Source organism: Asparagus officinalis, chromosome 4 (assembly GCF_001876935.1).
Source record: "Asparagus officinalis chromosome 4, Aspof.V1, whole genome shotgun sequence".
NCBI classification, from domain to species: Eukaryota; Viridiplantae; Streptophyta; class Magnoliopsida; order Asparagales; family Asparagaceae; genus Asparagus; species Asparagus officinalis.
Genome location: NC_033797.1, coordinates 65,470,176 through 65,494,033, shown reverse-complemented (window position 1 = coordinate 65,494,033; position 23,858 = coordinate 65,470,176). Strand labels below are relative to the sequence as shown.

Sequence of the window (23,858 nt, the reverse complement as noted above, 5' to 3'; positions counted from 1 at the left end):
GCTCTCTGGAAAATTTAGCATGTAACTCCATGGGAGTTGAACTCCCGTGGAGTTTGGCCATGCCTATATAAGGCGCAGAACCGTGAACTCATTCCCAAACCGCTTTCACCCCTTCCCCACCCTAAACCCTAGACCCTCTCTCCCTCGTCCCCCGCCGTCGTCGGCCCCAGTCCCTACCGTCGGAGTTGATCGCTCTCGCCGTCATTGTCGCCGAAGTTCACCAGAAATTAGGGCATCGACAAATTGAAGGTAAAATCTTTTTAAAAAAATTCTCCTAATTTCTTGTATATTCTCACTATTTCATGGTGATTACATGTAAAAAAATTAGATTTTAGAAATTAATTATGAATTATTTATGATTTTTGTGAAGAAAAATTAAATAATTTTGTGGATTTAAAGGGGAAATTATCAAAAATGTAAAAGTTAGTGTTACTACATATGTTTGACATGGATATATGAACTTGGTTAAAATTATGGATGACTAAAATTGATATAGGACTTAATGGTAAGTAACATTTTTTAAAGTTTTTTCGTGTAATATTAATCTTGAGTTTTTTACTCTTTAGAGGTAATAATGAACGATCGAATCGTAATTCTTTATTCATATGATGGGAAGATTAACTATCTCAAAAATAATATGCCTGTTTATGAAGGAGGTGTGACGAGACCGTTGTTTATAACAAAATCGTGTACTTTCGATGAATTGGTTAATGAATCACACAAACTTATATTACCCAACTCACGTGAGTATCACCTCAATGTTATTTCCAATTATCCTATTGTGGGAAACAGAACAAGCAGCATTCTAATATCAAGTGACTATGATATGGGTCTCATGGGAGTGTTACAAGACGAGAAACATTCGGTCGAATTGTTTATTAAAAAAAATCAGAGGAATTTGGGCAAATCGTTGAGTCACGGCGGAATGTACTCCCGCATGTTGGAGGACCTTAAAGTTGACTCCGTCGCTTTTTATCTCCGCAACAAGATGAATGTTGGACACAATCACAATACATGAGTGGTCCTTCATTTATGGGCACTTCAAATGCTTTCGATACTAACACGGCCCATCAAGAAGATAATGCAAGTGTCAAATCCGAGAATGATGATGAAGAGGACGGCTTAGAAATTAATAGCATGACGTTGATAGATCGTGATGAAGGGGACAACCAACAAATGGACGGATGTTATACTAATAATGAGTATGTCGTCTTAGAGGATCCGCCGCCCGATGGACTTCAATGAGAAGAATGGATTGATAACTCCATGATGAAAAGTATTCCTATTGGCACTATTAGCGGTGATGATACACAGGGTGAGGACTTCTCATTCATGAAGTGGGATCTTTTTGAAAGTAAGGAGAAATTGATCCATGCGCTTCGCTCGTATGCCATTGCAAAAAATATTAAGTTTAGACCAACAAAAAATAACACATCAAGTTATAATGTGGTTTGTTTTTATCGTAAAGATTGCGAAGATGAAGATAATGGTGGACACCACGACAGCAATGTGAAATGTCCTTGGAAGATTAATTCATGTTTGGGTGTAAGAGTAGGCAGGCATTTTAAAATCATGGCATACAACGGACTCCACACATATAGCAATCCTCGGTTAGAGATGAATAACAAGCATGTGTCCTCTTCTTTTATATATCGATTGATTTTACCGCATCTAAGGGAGGATCTTGATCTAAGGCCGAAAGATATTCGTCTTTTAGTGCATAAAGCGACCAACTTGGATGTATCATACAAGTGTTGGAATTTTAGGAGGAAGGCAATGATAAAAATATTCGGGGATTGGGACAAATCTTATGAGATCTTATCAAGTTATCTTGAAGCACTCAAAAGAGAAAATCCTGGGATTGTCTTTAAAGTATCATCAAACCATGTTGATGACGGAGAATGACGGTTCACTGGTATATTTTGGGCATTTGGGCCTTGTATTGAGGGGTTCCAATATTGCCGTCCTCTTCTTAGCATTAATGGCACCCACTTATACGGTAAGTACAAAGGCGTTTTGCTTGTTGCAACCGGAGTTGACGCGGATGGTGGGTTGTTTTCTTTGGTGTTTGTAGTGATTGATGTTGAAAACACAGAGAATTAGGCGTGGTTTTTTTGCATGCATTAAATATCATATCCCTAGTGTGGGGGCGCGGCCGATTACATTCATATCTGATAGGATGAAAGGAATTCCAAGAGCACTCCAACGACATTTCTCGTCACCACATGCACATCATTATTGCATGCGGCATATTAGGGACAACTTTAAGAAGAAGTATGGAAACGGTCAGGTTCAAGATCTTTTTTGGCAAGCCAGCTGTGCAATAGAAAAATTAGTTTATGATCAAATACGAGAGAGGATTAAGTTCATTTCACGAGCTGCACATGATTGGATCGAAACTAGTTTGGGACCACACAATGTTGATAAGTGGGCTTTATGTGAAGATGACGGGAAACAGTTCTGTATAATGACTACGAACGCTTCTGAGAGTTTCAATGGCATACTCAGGGGAGCACGCGGTATGCCAATACAGTCACTAGTTGCTAAAATATTTTACAGACTTAATAAAATTCTTTCTCCGACGTTGCATACTTAGTGAAAATATCCGCTCAGAGCTCACACCGAAGGTTGATGAAATGCTAGCGGCTCGGATTGTGCAAGCTCGATTCTTTCATGTCGTAAGATACAGTTTTAATGAATGAGAGGTCATTGAGGGAATATCACATAGAGAAAGTCGCTCTTACAAAGTTAATATGTTAGTGAATCACACACGTACGTGCACTTGCAATGTACCACAACTATAATGGATTCCTTGTTCACATGTTATCGTGGCTTGCTTTGATCTACAGGGAGGTGCGAGGATTTTACATTATGAATTCGTCACAGCTTGGTATTCTACTTACAACTATCAACAAACATACAAAGAGTATTTTCGTCCACCATATGATAGTCGACATTGGACACAAGACGGGCCACAGATATTACCTCCTTTGTATAAAAGGTCGGCGGGGCGCTCTCGTACCGTACGAATTAGAAATAGTATGGATGACGGTTGTGAATGAATTAGAAGGAGAAATAAGTGCAGTAGATACGATCAACCGGGCCACAACAAAAATAGTTGTCTAGCTAGGATTAGGCGCTGATTTGTAATATGTAGCGTTTTGCACTATGTTTGTTCCCGTATGACATTTGTAATTGTAATTTGTAGCGTTTTGTACTATGTTTGAGATCTAATTTTAATGTTTGGTTTCAAATTATTCCTTGTTCACATTGCACATTTGTTTGTTGTAATATATTTCTTATATATGACTAAGTTAGTCATTCAACTGAAATATCTAACACATTGTACATTTGTAAAACCCCCAAAAAAATTGAATATTTTATAATAAATAATAATAAATGTGTTACATTATGATAAATAATATTTATTTATGTTTGAGCATGCTAAGAATTTATTTGAGATCAATTTAATGTATATATGTGAATATAAAAGTGATATCATGCACGCGCACGGGTCTGAATCTGGGAAAAACAATCAGTTAAAAGTATATGTATTTTACACACTAAAGAAGTTAGAATCTAGAAAAACTTAAAAGACCAAAGTTGTAGGTCTCTTCAATAGATTTCTAACAAATCTTATATCACCTTATTTTGAGGTCAGATGTGAAAATTATGACCAAACTACCAAATGTTATTTTCCTAGTCAGACTAGGTTTCCTGGTTTGGGTCAAACATATTTGTTTTGGGTTTGTCTTCATAAAATACTTGTGTTTTTCACAAAAAATCCTATCTTTTATCATATCTATGAACCCTAACAACCACCCTCTCCCCTCAAAAAACCCTAGATCTTTTTCTTATGAATTTTGAGAGCTTTGTGAAGCATAATACCGACACGAGAGCGAGATCTTCGACGTATGACAGTGGAGAATGGGTTGTTCGTGCTCGTGAATTGCTTGCTGTTTATTTAAGAGGCTTAGAACAACATTTGAGGTAAGATTATCTTGATCCAAACCCATCCCCATAGTTAAATAACTAGTTTAGATGTTTAATATGTGTTTTCATGTTTAAATCTTAACTTGTGATGTTAAAAATCAGATTTTTATTTTTTGATGTTGAAACTTAAACCAATGCTAGATTAGTAATATTTTCTTACTGTTTATGATAGTATCATTATCATGATCATTAGGGTTATTCATAATTTTATTTATATTTGAGAAATTTAAGAGATGTACTAAATATATATTTTTTGCAGAAAACTACAGTACTTGTATAATTTTTAACTAATATTTTGAGATAGTAAATAAACTCAAATTTTAACCAAACTAGTTCCAAATGAAATCTATATGTATCTAGTTTCTAAAACAGAAAACTATTCTTAAAAAGAGTTTGTATAGAGAAAGATATGTTCTTTTTAATAACAACATGTCCTGTAGAAAAACTGCTGCACATATATAATGTTTAACTAGAGATTTGGGATAACAAATGAACTCTAAACTAAACAAAACTTATGCCAATTGAAAGATGTGTGAATCTAATTTTCAAAACAGAAAACCATTTTTAAAAATAGTTTTTATAGAGAAAGATATGCTCATTTTACTAACAGAAGTCCCGACTATTTTCCTACTCGTTTTGTGGAGCTGTGTTGCGCCATTTTGAGATGCGTTCGTGGAGTTTTGAGCCGCTTGATATTACACGTATAGTCATGAATATGTTGTGTTATGCATTTGAGAATCCCAAGGGGATTATGATGAGTTTTGATTTGATCATATTCGAATTAGATTTCGTTCATACACATGTTGGATATCGTTAATTGGCCCAGCTCAGTACTATATAAGATAGTACGTAGATATGCCAGATTTATACAGTTTATACATATGTCAAATATCGTTAATGGGTTCAGCTCAGTACTATATGAGATAGTACATCGATATGCCAGATTTATATAGTTTATACATATGTCGGATAACGTTAATGGGCTCAACTCAGTACTATATGAGATAGTGCATCGATATGCCAGATTTATACAGTTTATACATATGTCGGATATCGTTAATGGGCCCAGCTCAGTACTATATGAGATAGTGTGTTGATATGCCAGATTTATATAGTTTATACATGTGATGGATATCGTTGATGGGCTCAACTCAGTACTATGTGGGGTAGTGCATCGATATTCCATTTGTACAGACCATTGAGTCGAGTTTGGATGCTTTGTCTAGCAGTCCGTTCCGCACGAGGGTGCGATGAGACTTGTGAGCCATCTTCTAGGATACCTATATGGTAGGTCGTCTCGTACTCATGTTACACACTAAGATCGCGATGAGACTAATAAGTCATGTACATTGTTTTAGGATACCTACAGGGTAGTTCATGTTGCATCAAAATCTTGCAAAGAGTTGAAATGAAATGATTATTTTATAGTCTGAGTTTTAGTAGATATCAAAAATGTCTCTGTCACACTGTCCATTATGGTGTTTTATTTTCTAGTGATGTTTCTTTTCATAGTTCGGTATTGATATTTAGGTATCTATAGTCTGAGACATATGATATATACATGAGGGTTTTCTTGTTTGGATTATTTCGCTCGACGTACTACGTCTTGTGTTATATATTTCTAAATATTAATACCATTAGATACGGAGAAAATGATGTAGGTAGACTATGCTTAATAGATAGAGCCTCCACTATATCTAGCAGCCCTTTTCCTGGGGGACAGATGGAGGTGATTTTGCTTTAGTGCTCTGACGCTTTTGTTGTTGCTCTTTTTATTTTAAATTTTTTTCAGGCAGTTCAAAGCTTCGGAGAGCCGTAGGTTGACGGTCTTCCAGCATAGTCACCGTCGTTCAATTTTAGTAGTGAGACTCCACTGTGTTGACTTTCATATTCAGACATTAGAGTTTATTTTTTTATTATAAAGGCTGTAAGACTTAGTATCATTCCTATTTAGTTTGTGATGAGATACTTTTCTTTCAATCATCAGATGTATTTCAGACTTGTCGGTTGAGACATGAGTTTATTTATTAGATTTATCTTTCTACATCATGTCTATTGTGTTTACTATCTTTTTTGCCTGTATTATACCTGCACTTTATTGTTGATTCCACTAGAGGATATTACTGTGATTGGTGAAAGATGTTATTGCACGGTGTGAGTGCATGACAGGTTTGACATCCCTGGGTTCACCTTGGACTGTAGCCATGCGTGAAAACAAGGGCGTCACAACATTGTCTTCTAATATTTTAATCTGAAATATATTCATTATGGATCTGAGATCGATACATTCCGATATTTTGTACCTTCAGGCGAGTCATTGTTCAGACCATATTGGCTCGGGACTGGTAAAATGTTTTTGTTATATATATTCCTTAATATTGGCACTAATTTTAAAATTTCTCAATATACTTAATCAATTTTGTTTGACGTGCAGCCCGTACCAGACATCACCATGGTCGATCATTCCCAGAGTCATTCGACTTAGGTCATTGAAGATGAGAGAGTACTACAGCTGATAGCTCACGCCGGGTTCCGGGACTGTTCGACAGTGTGATATATTAGGCTTGATTGGTCACTTATCATTGCACTGATTGAGAGGTGGAGGCCAGAGACCAACACATTTCACATGCATATAAGGGAGTGTACCATCACCTTATAGGACGTAGCCATCATACTTGAGCTCCGCATCGATGGTCTGGCAGTTACGGGCACCGATGACCATAATTGGCCTGAGGTATGTGCTAGGCTTCTTGGTCAGGTTCCTAACTTGAGGAGTGGTGCGATAAAGCTATCGTGGCTTCGTCAGACATTTCAGGGAGATATACCAGCAGATGCCTCCATTGAGACGCTTTAGTTTCATGCTCGCTCATACATATACCACATGATAGGGTGCACGCTATTTCCTGATGCGAGCAAGACTCTTGTACATGCACGATGACTGCCATTGCTGGAGGATTTTGGTGTATACGGCGCACTATCGTGGGGCAGTACGGTGTTAGCATACTTGTATAGAGAACTAGGTAGAGTATCCTTAATGCAGAATAAAGAATTCAAGGGATGCTGCATGTTGATCCAGATTTGGTCATGAGAGCGCATTCATGTTGGCAGACCGACTTTGCTTGTGCACCGTGACTTACACAGACAGTTTCCTTTGGCATACAGGTATAATTGTCCACACAATTTTATTCAACTGAATTTAAACTCATATATTCTTTATGCCAAATAGGTATAATGTGTGGTACGCTAACTACAAATCAACGACACGACATTGTGAGTTTTACCGAAATGAGCTTGATGGCCTCCAACACGAACATGTAAATATAAAACTCGATTCATTATGAATATTATAGTTTTATTGTTGATATTGATAAATGTTTTATCTTATTTCAGTTCCAGTGGAGACCCTATTCACCACCGGAGCTCAATATGCATACTCTTGCACTATCATGGGACAATACGGTGTTGGCATACTTGTATAGAGAACTGGGTAGAGTATCCTTAATGCAGAATAAAGAATTCAAGGGATACTACACGTTGATCCAGATTTGGTCATGAGAGCGCATTCATGTTGGCAGACCGACTTTGCTTGTGCACCGTGACTTACACAGACAGTTTCCTTTAGCATACAGGAATAATTGTCCACACAATTTTATTCAACTGAATTTAAACTCATATATTCTTTATGCCAAATAGGTATAATGTGCGGTACGCTAACTACAAATCAGCGACACGACATTGTGAGTTTTACCGAAATGAGCTTGATGGCCTCCAACACGTACATGTAAATATAAAACTCGATTCATTATGAATATTATAGTTTTATTGTTGATATTGATAAATGTTTTATCTTATTTCAGTTTAAGTGGAGACCCTATTCACCGTCGGAGCTCAATATGCATACTCTTGCACCTATCTGTCGAGATAGTCCCGACTTGTGGAGAGCTAAAGTTCTATTGATCTGTTGGGAGATTGTGGAGATGCATGTCCCCGGCCGTGTGCTATGGCAATTTCTGCTCTCTCAGAATGTGCTAGAGCCTACCGAGTTGATCGATCGTCGGCGACGACCTATATCGCCCCGTACCGGTTGGGCCGTAGTCCGTGCGACCTACATAGACAGGTGGACTCACAGGTGTGATTTCATACATGATACAAGAGACACAGCTGTTGACTATACCGTGTATATGCATTGGTATTAGGATATCACACGTAGATGGATCACGCGTGACCTACAGCCATCAGCTGGACACATGCCACGTCCACCGACAGATAGTTACATCCCTAATGGGATGATCGAGAGAGATTATGTAAGTTTATAAGCTAAATTATAACATTTTTTATTAAGATGGTACTTAATAAATTGTTTACCTTGCAAGTCCATGCTTTTGATAGCATTAAAGCTGATATTGATGCGCACATGCCTGAGATTCAGGATTCGGCGGCGTTAGGGGTCTTCAATAGGATCAAGAAGACAATAGCACAGGTGTTTCATAAGACTCACATCGACGAGTTTGCAGGCCGTGAGGACAGACCTCGATCATTTGGGCAAGTGTACACACGACGACGACGGCCACGTGACGATGAAGCCGACACTTCATATGCTGATGGAGCCGGCACTTTGCATGCTGATGGAGCTGATGCTTCTCAACCTCATACACAGCCAGATACTCAGATAATCGAGGCTCATCAGCAGGACTGCAAGGGGCGGGGAAGAGCGAGGGGGAGGGGGAAGAGAGGGAGAGGAAGGAGAGGAGCTATTTTGGGTTGTATGTGAGCTTATTTTGTTAAAATTTATAACTTTTATGAATTTTCAAATACTATATTTTTGTGGATCAATTATTATTTATATATGTACTCTTTGTGAGTGTTGTTTGGTTCGTGTTTAATTCATGGTTGAATTATGTATATATTGTTGTAATTCAGTGTATATGAGATCAATTATTATTGACAGATAAATATAACGTATATGAGTTACGTTACGTATATATAGAACATGCACAAAATCTGCAACTCCACGGGAGTTCAAATCCCGTGGAGTTATAGGCTTAATTTTTCAGAAAGCGATTCTCTGGAAACTTTTATTGAAACTCAACGGGAGTTGAACCCCCGTGGAGTTTTTGCACCGTAACAAACTTCACAGGAGTTGAACTCTCATGAAGTTTGTTCAACTCTCGTGAAGTTTGTTTAAGCAATTAAACTTCACAGGAGTTGAACTCCTGTGACATTTTAGCAGTTAGTTAAAAATCTACTAAACTTCACGGGAGTTCAACTCCCGTAATGTTTCGGTAAAATATTAAAAAAACCGACATGCTGTCAGCGCCAGGGCTGAAACCAGGTCGGTTTTTAAAAATAAGTTCAAAATAGGTCTTTTTTGACGATAAAAGTATAAAGAGAACTGTTTTGAAAATTTGTCCTTTTATCTTTTTTTTGTGGTACTAAATACCAACCCTCATCGGTCATGAGAGAGAGAGAGAGAGAGGGAGAGATGGGTTCAGAGGCTAGGATGATAGATGAATTGAAGGCTGAGATGCCCCTCGAGCACGATGATGACTTGGTGCTGTTGAATGAAGTTGAATATGGGAGGAAGCTTGGTCTTGTGTTTGTTGATATCCTTAATGGCTTCTGCACTGCTGGAGCTGGCAACCTTGTAATTTTCTATCAACTATCTCTGATTTTTCCTAAGACAATTGCGATCTCTACCAATTTCCAACCATATTTTTTAATATTAATCTTATATATGATTATCTTGGCTTAAGATATTGTTTGATACTTTGGGGCCAGTTTTCATCAGTTGCTATATGGATTATTACTTAAATTTGCAAACATGTATAGGAGTTCAAATGTTTGGGATTTTAACTGGGCATCTTGATTTCTTGGTTAATAACTGAAATTAGACTTGTGATTATATGAATTTGTGAAATCCGATCGAGACGATACTTGAACAAGCACACATAAATCAAATTCAGTTGATGGTATGCATATGCTTCGATTTTAAGGATAAAAGTACTTTCTTGCTTTAACAAAATATATTGCAGAGCCTGAAATTTTTTGTTGTTATTGATTCTAAAACCTATAAGATGTTCAAATTTTAAGTTTTCAACTGGTATGTCCAATTTGAGTTCTCTTTCACTTATGTTATTGCTTTAGCTACTTGTGCATTAATTTCCTATTTCTAGAAAAAACAATGAAATCGCTAGCTGCACGACGAGATTATTTAGGACTCAAAAGTTGAGTACAATTGCTTCATAATTTTGCTTTGCACTTTCTCAGGCTCCCACAGCGCCTAATACACAAATATCGACGATGTTAGGGGAAGCCGAAAAATTTGCCAAAGTGTTTTGTGAGAGGAAATGGCCTGTAATGGTATTCCTCGATTCTCACCATCCCAATAAACCTGAGCATCCTTATCCTCCTCACTGCATAATAGGTTCAGGTGAAGAAGATCTTGTTCCAGGTGATTTTCTCTTTCCTTTATGGTGTTTTTTTCTCATGATATCAGTCCCTCAAATCTTTCATATTTTGAAATGCCCCCCATATCATTGAAATCGATATTTAGGTCCCCAAATTGTTAACTTAACTTTGAATGTTAATGTTAGAAACACGAGATTACGAGACCAGGAGGTCCGTGTGTTAATAGCGTAGAGCATGAATGCCAATAGGTAGACCACATAATACAGAGCCAGCATCTGCAATTAAGTCTTTAAGTTATATATATTGCTTTTGTTAGTTTGCATGCACACAAGTATTACATGATCCCCGTATATCGACACCTAAAATTTATTATGTACGAGGAATTTAAGCAAAAAAAAAGAGGAATTTGAGTTGTAATATTTTACCTTCCTTGTTTTAAGCAAACAGAAACTAGGAATGTCTTTGAGCTTTAGTTAATCTCTGAACGGTGTAGATTTCTCCCTCGTCTTAGAAAAAGTGGGGTCTTTTATTAACAAAGTGAGAGGATTCCTTTTTACACCGTGAACATTTCTCGTCACTAGACTCAATCCTACAAGTTTTATTTGACTGGTACATAAGTATAGTTTCATCTGATATGCAAGTTTATATACAAATTCCAAATTCCTGTTGGAACAAAAACATGCAGCTCTTCGCTGGTTGGAGAATGACCCAAATGTTACAATCAGGCGCAAAGATTGTATGGATGGATTCATTGGTTCAATAGAGAAGGATGGAACTAATAAATTTGCTGATTGGATCAAGACTAATGAGATCAAAGTGGTAAATGTATCTTGCCCTGATTGCTTCCAACAATGTTAACTTTGGTAAACCTAACTATCGATGATTTTATGTAGCTCTTGGTGATAGGAATATGCACAGATATCTGTGTGTTAGATTTTGTATGCTCCACGCTCTCAGCTAGAAATATCGGTCTCGTACCACCTTTAGAAGATGTCGTTGTGTATTCAAAAGGGTGTGCCACTTTCAACTTTCCAGTTGATGTTGCTCGAAACATTAAAGGATCATTAGCTCATCCTCAGGTGAAATAGCCTATCACTGGTTAGCTAGACTTCCTCCACACCCCCGCCCCCCCTGGTTTATGATACTACTATTGAGTAGGCAACGTGAGAGCTCACTTGGTTCCTTCAATTTGCTTTTTCTTTTTTCTTTTTTCTTTTTTTGGTCCCTACAGGAGATGATGCATCACATAGGCCTTTGTATGGCGAAATCAAGGGGAGCTAAAATAGTGCAGAATGTATCCCTAGGATCATTGCCGTAGAAGTATCAACTGGAGAACAAGAGGACAGAATGCAAAGCTATAACGTTCAGAATGCTCGCCTATAGTGTAAATTTATGGTATTATGTAATTGGAATGCTATCGATAAATAATCTCCATTTAAGAGTAGAAACTGTCTTTAAAGCATGCAAGCTTGAGCTTTTGAGAAATTTGTAAGATATAGGATATCACATGTCAGTATGGTAAGTATGGCTTGTAGCATATGTTACCTTATGTTTGCTTCTCTCTGTTACTTCTTTGTTTATTGCAACTAGTTCTTGTGTACATGGAATGTACATGATTAAATATCAAAATTATTATTATTTTTGTTTATTTTCTTACTATAAAATAAGTGAGGTTCATTTTGAGTTAAAATCTATAAACATGACATTTGCCCTAAATTTTATTTAAATTTTTTTTCAAAATTTTATGAAATAGATTTGTGTGTAAAACTGGGAGCAAAATACTTTTATATACTTGCATACACAATATTATTTTTTAAAATTTGTATATATCAAACTTTATGTAACATATTTGTTTACCTAATCATTTTATCGATCTCCAATTTGTTTATCTTAGTCATTAAATGTAGTGTTAAGTTACAAAAAAATACAATAATATATTGTGGATGTGTTAATAAAAATATAACTGAATACTTAATATTAAGATGGTTTGCATAAGCTCGATCAGCACAGAGCACATATTTTTTATAAGACTTCAAGACATCTTAATTATTGATAGACTTAAAAATAATAATAAATACTAAAGACTAATGATGACTCTAGTATAATTTTATATGACAAAATCATTCACATAAGCATATTAAAAATTTTGTATGAAAATCTCTTCTAAAGATTCTTAATTTTACTCAAAAAATTAAGTTTTACTATAAAATTTTTAAAAAAATATTATCATTTATTCCTTCTTTATTCATATTTAATTGAGCTGAGATTCAATCCTTCTCTACCTTTATCTTTTTTCTGGGCAATACTACAGTAGTGTCTTCATCGTTTACATCAATTGTGATATAATGTTGGTATATAATAAAAAAACAAAAGACAAGACAAGAATCCGGAAATATATTAGGATATACTTGGATCAAACAAAAGACAAAATATGTTGATAATATTAAACTATAAAACAGACTGTATGGGCCCTCTAACTTAACTTTTTTAATGCAAACAACCATCAAGATTAATTTTGAAAATCTCTTGGGGCTAGGAATAAACAACTAATAAGTTTGCAGAGGAAGCTAGGGGAACGTAGTACATTCTTAAAAATTATTAATCTTTACTTAATTTATTTATAATGATTTGATCTCATTATTAGCTAACTACAAGGCCTAGTACATTATTTTTATTGGGCGTTCGAGGCACGCAGAAGACCTAGGTGAGTCCTCATCACAATGAATGTTATACAATTTAAGTACAAAGAAAAAAGGAGGGTTGATCAATGGTGTAGTTGGTGAGAGGGAAACTCCAGTGGCTTAATTTTGGTATGTGGATATATTATAGATGGAGATGGAGAAGGGTGGTTTTGAAAACAGTGGGTGTATGAGGGTAATTAATATGGTTTTTGTTTGTATGGTTTTCTTCATCTATTTTCAAGATATTTGTGGTCCTGTGGATATATACAACTATAGCATTGTTGTTCTCTTTTGGTTTTGTGAAAAAGTTTGGGTGTAAAAAAATTAAATTATCTAATCTGGTTAAAGTAGTATCATATAAGTTAAGCCCATACATAAAATTTATTTTAACCAACACTCATATGTAAGTATTACAATTGGCATTAAGATCTAATATACCTGTGAGATTCTCTTTAACTTTTATACAAACAGTATCTATTTAAATAATAATAGTATAATTAAATTTTATGATATAAAAAAGATCAAATATACTTTATAAGTAATTTTTTTAAAATAATCTAATATAATCTACTAAGAAGAAAATAGATGAAAGTGATGTGGAAATTATTACAATCTCATAATTCATAATTTTAAAACAATCTAATCTAATAAGAAAAAAAATAACAAAGGCACATACATGTTGAAGGAGATGAAAGTGCTATGAATTATTACAATTTCTAATCTAAAATAAGATCAAACATACAATATAATTAATTGCTTTAAAATAATCTAATCTAATCTAACAAAAATATATATATGAAAGTGCTGTGAAAATTGTTGCTATTTCTTAATATGAAAAAATATTAAATATATAATATAAGTAATTACTTTAAAATAATCTAATCTAATATAATAAGAAGAAAATAAAAAAGACACATACATATAGAAGGAGATGAAAGTGCTATGAAAGTGCTATTTGATGTTGCGTGTGAGAGGATAATAGCTATAAATAGAGTTCTATTTAAATAATAATAGTATAATTAAACTTTGAAACTAATTATGCAATACCGTGAACTACTTGAATTTTAGTTGGTAAGAGATCGTCACATTCTGTCCTCAGATCGCAGCCATATCTTTTAATTTTTTTTTTCTAATTTTGAGAATGACTTTTATCTCTTTAATTTGTTTAGTGGATTTTGCAAATATCCTATTAACATCATGTACATTTGTAGGTCTGCGTTGTTCCTTGGGGCAAACATTATCTGTCTCGTTAATTTGTTTAGTTTTTGTATGTACGCCATTCATCTTGTATACATTTATAAATTTGGCATCTAATAATTTCATTCAGATTTATATTTCAATTAAAACTATATTCTTATTTTCATACTATGTATATCCAATAAGAACTCATCAATTTATCAACTTACTCTTACATAATGGATTAATATCTAAATTCCAATGATATTTTTGCCTACCGAATTTTTTTTTCAAACTCATGCTTTTAAAGTGAGTAATAATTTTGTGGATGTTCTCTTTTGCCAAAGTAGGGCGAAAAAGAGAAGTTAACTATACGAGGGAACAAAAAAGCAACAAACGGGAATTTTTTTAAAAAGGCATTTTTTACTAAATAATTAGCAAAACCGACCGTTTTGTTAATTATTTAGCAAAAACGATATCTTTTTTGCCAACATGCCAAAAAGAGGTCGTTTTTAAAAAACTGTCCATTCGAAACATACGGGACTGCTAGTCCCATATGTTTTGGCGACTAATACCACTTAGAAAATCTACGGGACTACTAGTCTCGTAGGTTTTGAGTGTGGGTTTAAGATGACAGCACCAAATAATAGTTATGAATTTCAATCGGTAGTGACATGAGAAGTAAATAGTAGATATGAATTTCAATGGGTAGTGGTATGAGAAGTAAATAGTACATATGAATTTCAAGGGGTAATGCCACGAGAAGCAACTAGTAGATAAAAATTTCAACGGGGAGTGGCATTAGAAGTAATTATTAGAGTCCTATTTGGACCTCTAGGCTCTTGAAAAGAAAGAAAAAATGTTCAACTGTGTCGACCCCCTAAGTCGTTAAATTAGTCCAAATACACAATCCGGATTTAAAATTTTCAAGTTCAACCTATCGGAGAAATTCTAGATAGAATTTCAAATACGACCTCTACATTGTTAAACTAGAATAAATTCCAAATATGATTTTTACGTTATTAAACTGGAATAAATTCTAAAAATTGACCTCTACGTCGTTAAACTAGAATAAATTCCAAATTCGATCTTTACGTCGTTTAAACTAGAACAAATTCTAAATTTAACATCTACAGAACAAATTTCTAAATTTGACCACTACGATCGTATAAAAATTTGATCATACACATTGCTTAACCATGGGCATATACATGATCAAATTTGTACACGACGTAATGGTCAAATTACTGCGACTTTTTATTTTTTATTATAAATATCCAAGGGAGTGCTTGTAATTTTTCTTTCTTTCTTTTCAAGAGCCTAGGTCCAAATAGGACTCTAATAATTACTTCTAATGTCACTACCTATTGAAATTCATATCTACTTTATACTTCTCATGCCACTACTGATTGAAATTCATAACTACTATTTGGTGGTGTCATCTCAAGCCCACACCCAAAACCTACGGGACAAGTAGTCTTGTAGGTTTTCTGGGTGGTATTAATCGCCAATTAATAACGACTAAACATACGGGACTAGTAGTCCCGTATGTTTCAAATAGACAGTTTAACAGGCCAAAAAGAGATCGTTTTTGCTAAATATTAGCAAAACGGTCGGTTTTGCTAATTATTTAGCAAAAAAGGTCTTCTTTTAAAAAAAAAATCCCAGCAACAAACACGAGTTTTTTTGCAGCTTGATGACTCTTTTGTCTACTTGGGTGTCATTTCGACAAACACCCTTCTGTTTATTGGTCAAAATTCTCTACGCCATCCCTCAGAAAGAAAACACCATACTTGAGTTACTTGACTGAACCAACTTATGTACTTGACTGAACCAACTTATGTGACTGAAGACACTGAAGTTGATAATTTAAAATTACTTTTATAGAGGGAAATTTAATTTAAAACTAATCTACTTCTGTAAAACACAAAACTTAGTTAGCCAGGTTGATCTGTCAAATTCAAATCGATCTATTCTCTAAAACACCTCGAGAAAGTCGCGTTGGCAAATATGCAAGAAGCAAGGTGAAATATATACAATTAAAAAAAAAGAGTTTATATTAATCCATCACAACGTGGCTGGAGTCACTTATATAAGCCATCATTAAATCATGAAACGTCTCGAGCATATGAGAAGAAATATTCAGGACTCCTCGCTAAATTTTGTAATGATAAACGAGTGCAAACAAGAAACAGCTATGATTTATATGTACATATAACGTTTACCCTTTTTTTTAAGTCGCCAAAAGAAAGAGCTTCATGAAAAGGTACATCTTTTCCTTTCCATTCTTTCAGCATGAAGCAGAAACTTACAATTTCATTGATATTAATATTATTAACAAACTAAAGCAGACAAGACATGCTGCTGATGCCTCCCTTAAAAACCTGAAACCCTACTAAATTGACAGACGCTTCTCTTATATCCCACCAAAAGACGCCGCGAGCATCAAAAGACACATAAATATGCATGGACTGATGTTATTAGCCCTAGATGTGGTTTTCACAAGCTCCACATGTATCAGTAGTCTTAGGATTGACAAATGTGCAGTGACTACACCTCCAGTCTTCATAGTCTGCTTCCGTGACGGTCATAGAGATGGAAACCGAGCTGATAGTAGCTACTTTACTCCTACCACCGCTGCTGCTATGATTCTCGGACTCCGATGAGGATGCAGCCTGCTGATCATTGTCGGCGGAATTTACCTCCTTCAACCCAGTCTCAAAGGCATGGACCAGGTTTTCAAAATAGTTCCGTGTTATGCTGCACAAATAGAAGAGAAGAAGAATGATTTACACTTCTTCGAAAAATTAAATAACAAAAGATTAATGCTGTTGAGTAAACACAGTGTCAAATAAATAATATTTTCTTGTAAGAATTTTTTGTAAGTTTAATGCTGTTGAATGAGCATGCACGCACGCCCCAGATTCCGGATACAGCTCAATAATAATTAACAATAGGCAAAACCGAGGATGTAAATACCGTGTTAAATCAACTAGCTTAGTGCGGAATGCAACAAATTCCTGAGAGTCTCCAGAAGGATTCTCAGCATCAAAGTAAGATTGAAGTTCTTTCTCTGCACATGCATGAAGCCGTTCTAGACCAGATTCAGCCTCACCTACAAAATGACAAGTTTTTCATCAGGAAGGAGCACCCATGAAACTAAAATGATTCCAGCCGACGTAATGACTAAAAACCTTGCAGATACTCAAAAAGTTGCCTCTTTGCATCTTCAGTATCAGGAAGGTAATATCCGTAGGCATATGTCCATTTAAGTACCCTCCTACACTCCACTATCTGCACAGTGGAACATGAGATCATAAGCCAGTGAAACTTTCCAATCCAGTAATCAACAAATTGCATCATTAAAAACTAATAAAGAGATTACCAAGAGAGATTACCAAGAGAGATTACCAAGAGATTGTGCATGCAAAAGGAAAAAAAGACGAATAATAGAACTGATACCTGCTCCCATGCTTCAACTAGGAACTTGAGCTCCGTTTCAGGAAGGCATAGCTTTATACTAAGCTTCTCAAGCTGCAAGAATTTTAAAATGATCCTTATAATGTCCATGTTATATAGATCAATAAAATCAAAAAGTACTTCAAAAACAAACGTATCTAGAACTTTGGACATGAAAATGATAACATTACCCAAGTAACCTATATAGGGAAAAAGAGTGGAAAAAAGAGATATTTGTCAAATATTTGTGAATATTAAATATATACTTATTTGACTAGTTATTGGGTGAACTTCAGCAGACTCTCAGACCCTCATTAGCTTTCAAACTGTCACTAAACCACCCTAAGATTTGGTGTTCTCAGAAGTACCTCTTCAACTTCCAACATCATCAAAATAACATTAACCACAGTTTTCACATGAGTGAGTAAATTTATCCATGGGGATGTTTTTGACAGTGATGATTGTGGTCCACGCCTTTTCCTTTCGGGTGGATATGGGAGGGCATCTTCTGAGAACCCCAAAACTTAAGGGAAGTTAAGTAAAATTTACTTTTTGGTTAAAGAAATGCTTTTAGGATAGCATTTAAATTCCTAGTTGAAAATTATTCCTTCACAATTTTATGACATATAGATCTGTAATTTAAATATTCAGTTAAACAACCGATTCGGGATCCACTAAGCCTCTCAAAATTAGTATCAAACATATGTAAAAAGGTAAGTGGGTCAAAAGCACAAAATCATGTGTAATAATACAAGTTATAAGTGACGAAATTTAAAACGACATTTTATAAGCCAATGAATCGAATATCCATCTTGGTTAAATTCTATTGGTTCGTTAACCAAATACTAAAATTTATTATTTAATGTTGGATGACGCACTAAACAGAATATAACTAAATAGTTAGACAAATAATCAACAAACCAAACAGAGTATAACTAAATAATTAGACAAATAATTGACAAATAATCAACAAACTAAACAGAGTATAACTAAATAATTAGACAAATAATTAACAAACTATTTGTTAATTTGTTTCATTCCCTATAACCAGTCACATTGCCTTCAATACTAACAACTTGGGAAATGACCATTAACTACCATGAACACCACATGGAGAATGCCATAAACTTTGACCAAAGTACAACTCCCATAAAAGTGTCATATTATTCAATAATTTTAGCATATTCTCATTTTGAGAAAGCGGGACTGTACAAGGAAGCAGTACAACATCTCAAAGTCACCCACCAACCTACCAAATCTCTGTTCATTCAGGACACTAAATAAATGTACAATCTTAAAAAGTTAGTGGAGAAACATAAGTAGCTGATACTCCAGATACCCTCAAATTTCATTAATAATAGACACACGTGAAGATGTAAGACAAAACAAAGAACTATTTTGCGTTTAAAGAACGAATTAAAGCATTTTTTGAGTCTAACAACAAGGAAGAGAATCAAGGGTGAAAGCTTGAAGCTATTTTGTAAGTGCAAGACACCCACCAGCTAAAGAAGAAAAGGGAAGTAAAGAAAAGGATACAACATTCTTTGAGGCTTACAAATGATTGAGGACAGCCCGTAAGTGCAGCAACCCGACGGACCTGTCCAAACTTTTATGATGTATGGTGGATTTAAAACACATGTTGACTGTGCCTGATACGGGTGTATCTTCTCTTCGGAACTTAACGATCCTCATGGGAGCTTGAGGATAGATGATTCTCGTGATAGCATGAGAATAGGGGTGTAAAACAGTACAGTGGAACGCAGGTGGAAGCGTGGAACGAGACGCCGAGCAGCAGATTCGAAGAATCCAGTTTTCAGCTCGTGAGTCAACTCATACATGGACATGAGTCGACTCATCAAGTTGAGTCGACTCATGAATGTCATGAGTCGACTCACAAAATCCAGCCGTTTTGTCAAAAGTTTCTGCTCGGTCGACTCATCAGTTTATGAGTCGACTCATCAGTCATGAGTCGACTCATATGCAGTTTTGAGTCGACTCACGAAACTCAGCCCTGTTAGCAAAAGTCTTTGATCAGTCGACTCATCTGTTATGAGTCGACTCATAACTGTTCATCAGTCGACTCATCAGAGCTTTCCTGATTCGTTTGGGTTTCTGTTCACGTGTTTTCCTGTTGGTTTTGAACTTAATTATTTACTAGATTGCCATCCACGTTTGTACACCTATATAAAGGGTTGTTTAGGGTTTCTAAATATAATCTTAGAGATCTTAAAGGGGAGAGTTTAATCAAGAGATTAGATTGTAATTGAGATTTGAAGAGCTTGTTCTTCAATTCTAGAGTGAGATTGTGAGAGATTGTAAAATACATACTCATAATCTAGAGAATGTATTTTCCTTCGCCCAAAACCTGAGTTATTCTTGTGTTCTTATTGTTTTCTCCTCAACCCACCTTTGATAATTCCGCGATCAAAGATGCTCATACGGCAACTCGTATCAAGTTGGTATCAGAACGATCAGATCCTGGGAAGGGGGCATCCTGTGTATGGTCCTGACTCGATCACAATACAAGAGGCTTGGCGAGGTCCTTATTTCATTGGAAGGACTCTAGGTTTTAAGGAGGAAGACGATGGCTGAATGAGACAATTCCACGAGGATTAATGCATTGGAGAAGCAGATCGAGACGATAGGTTCGACTCTCACACAACTCGTCAGTCTTATCCATGGAGGTGGCAAACAAGGTGAATCTTCTTCGAAGAAAATTGTTGAGTCCGATGTGAAAAAAGTAGATTCAGATTCCGACGAGGAGGAGCAGACCGTTAAGACTGCATTGCATCAAGGGGATAAGAATTCTTATCAGAACCTGAAGATTGACTTTAAGGTGGAGATTTCTGTTTATGATGGGAGTGTTGACGTCAAGGGGCTTGATGACTAGATCGAGCGGATAGAGACGTATTTTACTCTTTATGGCTATTCGTCAAAAGAAAAGATCGTGTTCGCGACATTGAAGTTTTCAGGACACGCGTTGACGTGGTGGAAATCCTACTGCAAGCAGGAGAAGAAGACGGTATCGTGGAACAAGTTCAAGGAGTTACTGAGGAAGCAGTTCTACCTGGTGGGATTCTTTGAAGAGCGTTGGTACAAGTGGTACGGCTTACGCCAAATGGTCAATCAAACCGTTCAAGAATACATCACGGAGTTCCAGCAGCAAGCGATGGTCCTCAACATTACGACAGAGGAATATTCCGTGTTTATGAAGTATATGACGGGATTGAGTGATTACATCCGAAAGGAGATGAAGCTATTCACGGTGGAATCAATTACAGAGACGAGCGTGAAGGCTATTGCCCTCGAGGGCAAGCAAAAAAAAGGTAACGAGGCTAAGGAAGACTCCAAATAGATGGGAGGCGAGTCTAATGGTTCTCAATCTAAGAAGGAGAAGAAGAAGGGTGATCTAGGGAAGACAAGGCTGATTTGTAGTCACTGCGAGAAGACAGGACACACAGCTGATTGGTGCTGAGAGAAGTATCCTCATCTGAAACCAAGAGAGTTGAAGGAGGAGAAAAAAACATACATGATAGCTCAATGTCCGAAAGAAATCCCGGGGATGATAGAACTCAACAGCAATCTCAACCTTATGACGGGAAGCAGACCACGAAAGAAGATACGAGAGAGCAACTCTTTGTTCTTAAGTTGCAAGTGAAGACCAGTTTGGTTGATGCCATTGTTGATTCGGATAGCGAGAAGAATTTGATATCCGAGATATTGGTTCAGAAGCTGGGTCTGAAGACGATCAAGCATCCGAAACTCTATCCATTGGGGTGGATTCAGAAGGAGGAGAAACTGAGTGTAGTTGATCAATACACTGTTATATTTGCGCTCCAAGAGTCGTATATTGATGAGGTTACGTACGACGTCGTTCCATTGGATGTTTGTCAAATTATACTGGATAATCCGTACTTATGGGATAGATATGCGATCTACGAGAAGCGGGCTCAGAAGTACACCTTCACTAAGGATGGTGAAAAGTTCATCTTTCGTTCGGCATCTCTTCCGAGGGAGACAAGCTTGGGGAAGGTGACGTGAGCGAAGAGACTAGTGAATGCAAGCAAGAAGTTTGTCTCGCTGTGCATTAGACTTCCAGAAAAGCCATCGATAAATGATTGCAACTTGGGACGAAAGGTGATTACGACGAGACGCGGGATGGATGAGATGTTTTCGATCGGACGTGATTGCAACTTGGGACGAAAGGTGATTACGACGAGACGCGGGATGGATGAGATGTTTTCGATCGGACGTCGAGACCAGGTTCCTAGCAGGGTCAGATGGTGCAGAAAAGATGGAGCTCGAGAGTTTTCTCAGCAAAAGTTCTAACTTGAACGGGACTTCAAGTTCCTAAAGAGGGGACCCATGATACGGGTGTATCTTCTCTTCGAAACTTAGCGATCCTCATGGGGATAAATAATTTTTGTGATAGCATGAGAATAGGGATGTAAAACAGTACAGTAGAACGCAGGGGGAAGCGTGGAACGAGACGATGAACAACAGATTCGAAGAATTCAGCTTTCAGCTCGTGAGTCGACTTATACATGGACATGAGTCGACTCATCAGGTTGAGTCGAATCATGCTTATCATGAGTCGACTCACGAAACCCAGCCGTTTTGTCAAAAGTTTCTGCTCGGTCGACTCATCAGTATATGAGTCGACTCATCAGTTTGAGTCGACTCATCAGTTTATGAGTCGACTCATCAGTTTATGAGTCGACTCATCAGTCATGAGTCAGACTCATATGCAGTTTTGAGTCGACTCACGAAACCCAACCCTGTTAGCAAAAGTCTCTGACCAGTCGACTCATCAGTTATGAGTCGACTCATATGAGATCATGAGTCGATTCATAACTGTTCATCAGTCGACTCATCGGAGCTTTTCTGGTTCGTTTGGGTTTCTGTTCACGTGTTTTCCTGTTGATTTTGGGCTTGATTATTTATCAGATTGCCATCCACGTTTGTACACCTATATAAAGGGTTGTTTAGGGTTTCTAAACATAATCTTAGAGATCTTAAAGGAGATAGTTTAATCAAGAAAGATTACATTATAATTGAGATTTGGAGAGCTTGTTCTTCAATTCTAGAGTGAGATTGTGAGAGATTGTAAAGTGCATACTCATAATCTAGAGAAGGTATTTTCCTTCGCCTAAAAGTGTTCTTATTGTTTTCTCCTCAACTCACCTTTGATAATTCCGCGATCAAATGTGCTCACACGGCAACTCGTATCAGTGCCTGACTGCAAAAAAATAGACTGCCCATTTAGAGAATGAACTAAATCATTTTTTTTGGTTTACCAACATCCATCATCATCAAGGGAAAGAATCAAGGGTGAAGGCTCGAAGCTATTTTGTAAGCGCAACACCCCGCTCTCCTAACCCCAACAAGAAACCAACTCCACCCCACCCCACCCCCACTCCAAAAAAATTCTAAAAAAACACCATTTTCTTCTAGAGTTAGAAGTGGTTGTGGACCACCCACAAGGGCCGCAATCCATCGGACTTGCCCAAACTTCTATGATGTGCGGTTGGATTAAACCACATATTGTCTCGATTCTGGGTATAAAAAGATAGATATTTCATTTAGGTTTTATGTTGTCCCCAGGTTTACCTCCGCCAATCATGGCGCATTCAAGCTATGAAAATGTACATCACAAACATCATTATGGTACAACACCACAACATCATGGTAAAATACAAAAGAACGTCAGGGTATAAATACACAAACATGACAACCAATTTGAGAGTTTTAAATCAAAATTTAAAATTTAAATCAACATTAAAACTAGCAGGGATGGATCAACCAATATCGAGTACACATGGGTCAGATTAGCTTCAGTATGAGTAGACCTACAATACATATACAAATCTGGGAATGAAGGGACTGACCATTCGGCATGTTGATCAGCTTACATATGACAAATAAATCGTGGTCAGAGTACAAGGTCCACTTGGTAAATGGATCATTCTTGGCCTAAATAAAGAGCCATGTGCTGTTGTTGGACATATCCAAGGACGACCCAACAATGACCACTTCCAACTCAACTTCCTCAAAGTAAATAAAAGAACAAATAAATTCTACTGAAACCTATAGCTTTAAGCTCTTTACTTTGATTCTCAGAATCACATAAGATGTTGGACC

The 23,858-nt window shown here is 36.4% G+C and overlaps 2 protein-coding genes across 2 annotated transcripts in view; one reads left to right on the top strand and one right to left on the bottom strand.

The window, feature by feature from the left end:
• On the top strand, nucleotides 9,426-11,961 carry LOC109837604 (nicotinamidase 1-like). Its single transcript, XM_020405917.1, has 5 exons — nucleotides 9,426-9,637; nucleotides 10,261-10,444; nucleotides 11,087-11,220; nucleotides 11,295-11,480; nucleotides 11,633-11,961. Exons 1-5 carry the CDS (start codon nucleotides 9,449-9,451, stop codon nucleotides 11,717-11,719), a joined length of 780 nt encoding a protein of 259 aa, XP_020261506.1. The 5' UTR covers nucleotides 9,426-9,448; the 3' UTR covers nucleotides 11,720-11,961.
• The window catches only part of LOC109837602 (probable E3 ubiquitin-protein ligase ARI8), a 33,486-nt gene continuing 26,015 nt past the window's right edge, over nucleotides 16,388-23,858 (bottom strand). Inside the window, exons 12-15 of the mRNA XM_020405916.1 lie at nucleotides 17,721-17,792; nucleotides 17,453-17,552; nucleotides 17,238-17,373; nucleotides 16,388-17,018 (exon numbers count right to left, since the gene is read on the bottom strand). Of these exons, the coding sequence (XP_020261505.1) occupies nucleotides 16,745-17,018; nucleotides 17,238-17,373; nucleotides 17,453-17,552; nucleotides 17,721-17,792 (582 nt within the window). The 3' untranslated portion in view covers nucleotides 16,388-16,744. The remainder of the gene's footprint in view (nucleotides 17,019-17,237; nucleotides 17,374-17,452; nucleotides 17,553-17,720; nucleotides 17,793-23,858) is intronic.

Coding starts and splice junctions, on each gene's coding strand:
- LOC109837604 (XM_020405917.1), top strand. CDS start 9,449: ATGAGAGAGAGAGAGAGAGAGGGAGAGATGGGTTCAGAGGCTAGGATG. Junction 10,445..11,086: donor TGAAGAAGATCTTGTTCCAG/GTGATTTTCTCT, acceptor AAAAACATGCAG/CTCTTCGCTGGTTGGAGAAT. Junction 11,481..11,632: donor GATCATTAGCTCATCCTCAG/GTGAAATAGCCT, acceptor TGGTCCCTACAG/GAGATGATGCATCACATAGG.